This window comes from Fusarium musae, chromosome 3 (assembly GCF_019915245.1).
Source record: "Fusarium musae strain F31 chromosome 3, whole genome shotgun sequence".
NCBI classification, from domain to species: Eukaryota; Fungi; Ascomycota; class Sordariomycetes; order Hypocreales; family Nectriaceae; genus Fusarium; species Fusarium musae.
The window spans coordinates 1,149,251-1,158,442 of record NC_058389.1 but is presented as its reverse complement, the minus strand read 5'-3'; the positions used below and the strand labels follow the sequence as shown (position 1 = coordinate 1,158,442).

The window sequence follows — 9,192 nt, the reverse complement described above, 5'->3', positions numbered from 1 at the left end:
TCGCCAGTTTAGGTGATGCTATCTAAGAATATTGTCACTCGGATGCACTGAACGGTAGATCGGCATCTCATAGTGAGCTTCTGGGCGAGTCGAGTGCTTTGTGTTGTGTTGATGCTGTGTTACCCTAGCCACAGAGAAAGTGGCTTACATCAACTAACTGTCAGCTTTTTTCCAGAAGGCCCTTTACCAGAACAATTTCTCATCAGCGACTAAGCACCTAAACTCACTGGCTCACAGTAGAAACCGCCGGTTCTGGATCGTGGCGGTTTCTTGTCTCAGCCGCCAACAGCCTAACGCCCAGAGAATGTCTTTGTTCTTGGGTGAATCATGTCTCGCTCGAAACCGGAATCTCAGTGGAAAAGCCCATGTTCTGTGGCATGACAGGGGCACATGGATCAATAACGAGCCCCTAGCTGCCCCTAAGCACCCTAAGACGAACTTGGCAAGCTCGAGAGCTCGGCTTCGCTTGGCTTACCAGGATCAGGAGCAGGGTCAAGGTCAGGGGTTGAGGCTCCTCCAGATCCACCCGGACCCGAGGCGCCTCTAGTAAGTCTAGAGACGCCTCTATCCGTAGTCGCCTAGACACAGACACCGAGACAGAGGGAGGGCGCTGCCATTAAAACACCAACGTCTCCATTCATTGACCTGAACCTCTTCCTCTCTCAGTTTCACTATCTTCATACCTTTTAATACCTCTTCGCCTCCGTTTACTCTCTTTTGCTTGCTATATTACATACACTCTCGCTCAGGTATATACCTTTTGACCTATTACACATACAGCTTACAAGTGGTCGTCACTCCATCGCTCAAAGACACCTCTTGATAACAACTCAACACTTTGAGATTGAATTATACAACAAGCACACAACAGCAATCACACATCACAAATACACGATACAATGTTCTCAAAAGCTTTCACTACTGCCGCCATGGCTCTTGCCTGTGCTGGTATGGTTTCTGCTCAGACCTTCACTGACTGCAACCCATTGAAAAAGAGTGAGTAGACATTTGCTACAGATAACATGCACAGACACTGACATTATCACAGCATGCCCCGCTGATCCTGCCTTTGGCGATAACGAAGTTGACTGCGACCTGGCCAAGGGTGCATGTGATGCCTTCCACGGCATGATTGGAACCGAACTCAAGTACAGCGACCGTGGTGCTCTATTCCGCATCAACAAGGAGTCCGATGCTCCTACAATCCGATCCGACAACTACCTCTTCTTTGGTCGTGTCGATGTTGTCGTCCAGGCTGCCAAGGGTCAGGGCATTGTTACCTCCGCCGTTCTCCAGTCTGACGACCTCGACGAGGTTGACTGGGAGTGGGTTGGCGGCGATGATGCTCAGGTCCAGTCCAACTACTTCAGCAAGGGCGATACTTCTACATACGACCGTGCCCAGTACCACCCCGTTGCTGCTCCTCTTACCACTACTCACAAGTACTCTATCGAGTGGACCTCTACCAAGATTGACTGGCTCATTGACGATGCTGTTGTCCGAACTCTTAACGCTGCCGATGCCCAGGGCGCCAATGGTTTCCCCCAGACTCCTATGCAGGTCAAGCTTGGTACTTGGGTTGCTGGTGGAAAGAACAGCAATGAGGGTACCCGAGAGTGGGCTGGTGGCTACACTGACTTCGACGATGCTCCTTTTGATGCCTACTACCGCAGCGTGACCATCATTGACTACGCTGGAAAGGACGCTCCTGGCCAGAACAAGGGCGCTAAGCAGTACGTCTACACTGACAAGACCGGTGACTGGACCAGTATCAAGGTTGAGAAGACCTCTTCCGACAACGACGACGACAAGACCAGCACCAGCACCACCGTCTCCAAGGTTTCCAAGACCACCAAGACTGCCGAGCCTACCAAGACCAAGACTGCTGAGGCCACCACCTCCGCAGTTGAGACCACCAGCGCTCACGAGTCTAAGACCAAGTCCGCTGAGAAGGAGTCCAAGACTGAGTCTGCCAAGGAGACCAAGACCTCTGAGGTCGCTACCACCTTTGCCACAGCCACCAGCACCAAGGCCGAGGCTACTGCCACAGCCACTGAGGGTTCTGGTTCCGGATCTGAGTCTGAGGCTGGTGCCGGAGCTGCCACAGCCACTGGCTCTAGTGCTTCTCCCTCTGAGCCCGCCACCACACCTGTTCCCGTCAACTCTGGCTCTCGCAAGGCCGGCAGCGTCGTTGCCGCCTTCGCCGGCCTCATGGTTGCCCAGATCCTTATCTAGATCTTCACTTCTGCTTCTACAATTACTTCTTTCGGGGTCACTGTAAGCATGTAGAGTTTCACAACCTACATGCGGAAAGCAGACCATTCTAATTACCTTACTTCGAGTCGATCCTTACATGCTTGCCAAGGCAACCCAACCTTTTCATCACTCGGAAGTATTTTTTGGAATGAGGGCGACTTCATGACAAAGAAAGAGACGGGCAAAGGAAAAAAAAAGAGCGCTAGAAAAATCATAACAAAAACAACACACATGGGAAAAGGGCTCTTGGCAAGCAAACATCACGTTTTTGAACAACTAAACCTAGCGATTTTTTAATGAGGACCTGCTCTCTTGAGCCCGCCGAGACGGATCAAACTTGGCTTCAAGCCAAGCGTCTTGGCCCAATTTCCCCTCGGGGAGATTTGCACAGGGCATATGATGGTTGAGCTTGTGAATTTTTGTACGAAGGCTTCAACTAGAGATGGACTATGACACATTGACAGCGGAAGACAGACATGGCTTGGATGAATTACTACTTTGGATTGGATTGGATGACGCATTGCATATTATTAGATGCCACTTTTTACGCACGATACCTTTTGCAGATAGAATCTGTTTTTTGAATGGAATAGATGCAGCATATTTTGCTGAGAACAAACTTTTGACTTGTTTACTTTTGGTGATGTACTTTGACGCACATGAGATTGAGTGAGTACGGGTTGCATTCAGCCAAGCTGTTGGCAGTTTGTATTGGAGGGTTGTACGTGCATATGCAGAATAAAGGGTGATATGCAAGGGCCGTGTAACAAAGAGGAGGTGTCAAAGTCAATCAAGGGAGTATCGACACCCAAGATATTGCCAATGGTCAAAGAGCAAAAGCCAAGACTATCGATCTGCTGAAGTTGAGGAGCTGGCGGACGCGTAATCTTGAGCTTATCTGTGATCGTCAACTTGAGGGAAATTAGAGTGCTCGGCTGAGAAAATAGTATTGTTTGGGCTGAGAGGGTGTGCTCAGAAATGCGGCTGGCTGAAGAGAGTGAGACATGGCTGTTGTTGTCTTTGGTTGAGCCGCATATTTTGGTGGAAGTGCTTCCTATTGGGCCTCACTTATTTGCATTAGATCTTTGCTTCTTGCATCACGATTGCTCAGGTGTGAAAGTAAATGGATGTTAGCTCACAGCTGCACTGATTGTGCTGTGCATCCATCATCCATGATTCAAGGTTTATCACAAAAGGGATAAGCGCAAGGATTCCCCGTGTGTGGGTGGAGCGGATATGCAGGTACCCCAAAGGTTATCGCCGTTCAGTATAAAACTCTCCTACATCCCTGCAACATACCCCGAAACTTGCAACACCAGACTTTCTCTTTCAAGGTGGCATAGAAATCGAGAGCTGAACCTCTTACAAGGCGTAATTACCTACAGTAATTTCGAGATAGGATCCTAGAGATGATGGCCTCGCTGGGAAGGGCAAGCCAGTCATAGCTAAACTCGCTAGCCCGGAACACCGGACCATTATCTCACCTTTTTGCTGCCAAGGTTGTGTGTTCGAAACATGCCTTTTTTTATTATTTCATTTTTCTTACATATGCTATCTAGTATGTACTTGACTCTTATTTGCTTTGACTTGGTACTCCCTGGAATTCTCTAGTGTTTGAGATCTTTGTATTGTAGTTATAAAGAAACGACATGTTATATATATAAGGTAACCATGACTTCATTTAGCAACAAACTCCTTACCAATTTGACTTCCGATACTTTCATCATCGAGTAGGAACACAAATAATTGTAAATGGCATCGCTACTTGTCAAGGTCCTGCGAAAATGGTCCCAGCCTGTAGAGTTATCATCCCCGACACTGGCATCATGTAACTAGCTGACTATTAAAGAACCAAGGATGCATACAACTCCAGGTGATAGTAGTTAATCCATTCTTACGGTGACTGGCACTGGAGATCAGTGCAGGAGATTGACCACTTAGTTACCAGAGACAGGACGACATCAAGGCAACGGATCGATGCCTGGAGAGTTTGATGTCCATCTCTGTATACCTCCTGAATCCCCCTTATGGAGCAAGAAAACATTAGACTTTGATATATGATATCAAAATAAACTTAGCGAAGATATGGTTAACTTATTCTCAGTTAACTTAAGTCTTCTTATCATCTAAGATCAAGGTCTTGACTTGTTTCCCCCCTAGCTCCCTTTCCCCAAGCATTAACCAACTGTATAAGAAGTAATAAACATTCCTCACCCTCGATCGCTTACTTTTATCAGCATAATATAAGATAGTGGCTAAAGCGTCAAGTGAAAATATGACTGAAAGAATTGGCGAGTTAGGTACTTAACGTACCTAATATCCTGTGTGTTGTTCTCATCTGCTCCTGTTGCGAACCCAAAGCCTCCGTGTTCGTCGCATCGGTTGAACCTGACAAAACTTACCTAGAATTTATATCATCTTTGGTAAGGCAGTCTCAAGTTTGGGGATCTTTCTCACTGAGGCATGCCTTCCTGATACCATCCATAGATTATTATGGAAGCCACATCCCGTTCTCTGCAGGCACCATATGTCGGATCTCCCCGTTTGATCTCTCTTTTCCCTCTTTCAAACCCCCATATCACATCAAAGTCTCGAATTCCTACAATCATTCATATTCAATATTCATCATGGTTGCTGTACCTCCCCATCTCCTCCGAGCTATCTCGAAGAGCAAAGCAGCGACCCCCGAGCACCGAGAGATAGCACTAGCATCCCTTGCACACACAGAGCAGTTCTTGAAAAACATCCAGGAGCGTCGGGAGCAGTATTTGAAGACGTACAACCAAGTCCAGCAGCAGATCGTTCCTCCTGCACTCTTTCGAAATGTCATCGCTTCAGATCAAGCCGACGATGCACAGCGTTCAAGAGCCAAAAGGGGCCTTGAACATCTTGAAACTATCATCGGAAAAGTCAGAGGGGCACAGCAGGCGCTGGGCTCCTCGCAGTCCACAGAACCCGGGACCTCATATGTTGTCCAATCGCTGACTGCTACGGACGACCCTCCCTACCGTGCTGTGCATGACATACACGAAAGTTCAAATGAGGGCAAACTTCCTGGCGACCTCATTCGCGATAACGGGAAGAAGGAAGCCGATACAAGCAAGCCATCTTCTGATAAGGCTGTCAATGAGGCTTTTGACAACGTGGGACTCGTGTTGGGTTTCTACAAAAAGTTTTTCCAATGGCTGTCAATTGACAACAAGGATATGGACGTCATCAGTACTGTTCACTTTGGTAAACAATACGAAAATGCTTGTGAGTAGCAATTGCAGTGAACTTACTTGACTTCTACTAACAAGATCTATCTAGTCTGGGACCCAGAAAAGCTTCAGATGGTCTTCGGCGACGGCGGCGAGTTTCTCAACAACTTTACCGGATGCATCGATGTAATCGGCCATGAGCTTACACACGCAGTTACAGAGCACACAAGCCCTCTTGACTACTATGGTCAGGCCGGTGCTCTGAACGAGCATGTCTCAGATGCGTTCGGCATCATGGTGAAGCAAAGGGTTCAGGACGAGAAATCGGACGTTGCAGACTGGTTAATCGGCGAAGACTGCATTCTTCCTGGAGTCAAGGGCACTGCTCTGCGAAGCATGAAGGAGCCTGGAACTGCCTACGACGACCCGATTTTTGGCAAAGATCCGCAGGTTGGGCACATGAAGCAATTCAGGACAACATACGAGGATAACGGCGGAGTCCACATATATTCTGGGATCCCCAACAAAGCGTTCTATCTAGCTTCTATCTCGTTCGGCGGATACTCTTAGGAAAAGGCTGGCAAGATTTGGTGGGCAGCTTTGAGATCAGGCAAAATCCCTCCAAAGTCTACGTTCAAGCAATTTGCAACTGCCACAGTAGACTATGCGCAAGAGCTGTACGGGTCGGCTGATGCGAAGAAAGTCAAGAAGGCTTGGCTAGATGTCGGTGTTCTTGAGAGCGGCGTTGGTACTGATTCAAGCGGAGGTTGGTGCAGTATCCTTTGATGAGTTTAGGCAAACCTAGAAGACATCCTACAACCTTAGTATGAACAGAACCTAGAATATACTAAACTTCCCTCAGTCTTATCAGAGTTAACTCAACCATATTTCCTTTTTAGGATACTCCGTAGAGGTCCTAAGTTTTCTTGCCCCTCCCCGGCTGCCCGGCTTACATCAAACCTAGTCTCGGTCAGGGCTGTAAATTAGTTAATAGTTAGTATTACTAATTACTATTTTTCTTTACTAATACTAAATAATTACTAATTACTAATTACTAATTTACTAAATAAAAAAAATTTTATTACTAATTACTAATACTAATTATTAAAAATTTTTTTAGTTTTAGTTAATATTAATAATTAGTAATAAAAAAAGAGATTTATTACTAAATTTCTTAAAAAAAATTTATATTATTAAAATATAACTTAAATAAATAAATATTAAATATATATATTAATAAATTATATAAAAAAATATATATTAAAATAAAATATTAAAATATCTTTATAATAATATATAAAGTATAGCTAATAAGGTCTTATATAATAAAAATAATATAATATAATACTTATTTTTTAATATATTATATATAAGGCATTATATATAATATTAAAAAATATAATAACTTTAAAAGTAAGTCTTAAAATTATATAATATTATAGCCTTTAACCTTATAATTTAATTAAATAAATAGCCTTAATCTATAAGTATAAAAAGATATTTTCCTTAGCCTTAGTAAGCTAAATACCTTCTTTATTATTACCTAATTAAAGTAATTAATATTAAGGCTTTAACTTAAATAAACTATTTTAAAATAAGCTAAAAACTAAATAAACTATTATAAAATATATTACTATATAATTATTATTAATAGCTATAACTATCTTATTATAGTAATTAATCCCAGTTTAACTACTATTTTATTATTAATTTTATTATATCTATAGTTTAAATATAAGGGCAGTTAGTTATATACCTAAGTATATATATTTAATTAATAGAGTTATTATTAACTTTAGGTTAATTTAACTTTTACTAACTAACTTATATAAAAGTTAATCTTATTCTTTTATAAAACCCTACTATTACCTTACTTTTATCTAACTCTATATATAGATATATTGCCCTTTTATTATTATAGTCTTAGACTATAACTAGCTTATTACTAATTTAAAAGTAGCTCCCCTTTTATTATAATAACCCTTTTAGCTATATTAAGAAGCTACTTTTTATATATATTTAAGTTTAGGCCTATAAAGGTAATAAAAAAGGCTACTTAATTTAACTAAAGGAAATAACTTTCTTTTAAATCTCTTTTTAAGTCTTTAAAAGCTAATAGCTTATTATTAATCTAAATTATATTAATTAAGCTAAAAAGGCTTATATAATAGATTAACTTAATTAGATTATAATTAAAAATAGCTATTTTAATAAAGTTAAATTAGTACTTTAATAAGAAGTTCTTTTTAATAGTAGCTATTATTATATATAACTCTTTATATTCTTTTTTATTAATTACCTTTATAATAGGCCTAATAGCTATATTAAAGTTATAGTAAGTTATATAGTAGGCTTAATTATATAACTATAAGCTATTTTATATAGCAAGTATTATATTAGTAGCTATAATAGATATTAATAACTATAATTAATAGTTAGGTTAAGGAATATATTTATAAGTTTATACTTAATCTTTTACTTAGTTAAGGTCTAATTAACCTTTAAATAGAAGTATAATAAGTATACTAGGCCTAGTATTCTTTTAACTAAAGTAAAAAAAGAAAGTTAATATAGCTATTAAGGGGCAGTACTTATATTACTTAGTTAAAGTAGTAATTATACTACTTAAGGCAGATAAACTTTAATTAATTTTAAGCTTTATAATTCTAGCTTACTATAGGGGCCTTACTATTTAAGCTATTATATAAAAAGTTAAAAGCTTAATAGCTTTAAATAAAGCTAATAATAATTAAAAAAAAAAAAAAAAAATAGTAATTAATAACTATATAAATAGTAATTTAACTAATATTAATAATCTTAATATTAATAATATCTTTAATTTATATACTTTTTTTTAATATTTAAATATTATAAGTAAAGACTTATTATATATTAATAAATTAATACTAATATAATAAGTTAATTTTATAATCTTTAATTATATTATAAAGCTTTTAAATATATAAAATATATCTATTATCTTAATTATTATAATTAAGTTAAAGGCCTTAAAAGGCCTAGCTAATTACTTAAGATAGGATTAAGATCTATTAATAAAATAATAAGCTTTTATTATAGCTATTAGATTAAGTAATAGTAATAGCTAATACTAAATATAGTTTATAAAGGTAAAATATATAGTTAAAGTAATTAAATTAATAGTATAAATATTATATTATAAAAATTAAAGGCTATTATAAGGTAAAGAAACCTAGTTTAACTACTGTTTTATTATTAATTTTACTTTATTTATTTAAATATAAGGGCAGTTAATTATATACCTAGGTATATATATTTAATTAATAGATTTATTATTAACTTTAAGTTAATTTAACTTTTACTAACTAACTTATATAAGAATTAATCTTATTTCTTTAAACCTTTAAACCCTATTATTACTCTACTTTTATCTTTATTAATTTAAAAGCAGCTCCTTTTTTACTATAATAACCCTTTTAGCTATATTAAAAAGCTACTCTTTATATATATTTAAGTTTAGGCCTATAAAGGCAGTAAAGAAGGCTACTTAGTTTAATTAAAAAGAAAGACTTTCCTTTAAGTATTTTTTTAAGTTTTTAAAAGCTAATAGCTTTTTATTAACTTAAGTTATATTAATTAAATTATAAAGGTTTATATAATAGATTAATTTAATTAAGCTATAATTAAAGATAGCTATTTTAATAAAGTTAAATTAGTATTTTAATAAAAAGTTTTTTTTAATAATAGCTACTATTAT

General features: G+C 38.3%; 2 protein-coding genes across 2 annotated transcripts; both read left to right on the top strand.

Annotated features, from left to right (window-relative positions):
- Positions 1–929: 929 nt before the first annotated feature.
- On the top strand, positions 930–2,235 carry J7337_003827 (uncharacterized protein; the record flags this gene model as incomplete). Its single annotated transcript, XM_044821536.1, has 2 exons — positions 930–996; positions 1,049–2,235. The coding sequence occupies 2 exons, from the start codon at positions 930–932 to the stop codon at positions 2,233–2,235; spliced, it is 1,254 nt and encodes a 417-aa protein (XP_044682869.1).
- A 2,648-nt stretch (positions 2,236–4,883) lies between these two features.
- J7337_003826 (uncharacterized protein) lies at positions 4,884–6,026 on the top strand (the record flags this gene model as incomplete). Its single annotated transcript, XM_044821535.1, has 2 exons — positions 4,884–5,511; positions 5,566–6,026. The coding sequence occupies 2 exons, from the start codon at positions 4,884–4,886 to the stop codon at positions 6,024–6,026; spliced, it is 1,089 nt and encodes a 362-aa protein (XP_044682868.1).
- Positions 6,027–9,192: the final 3,166 nt, after the last annotated feature.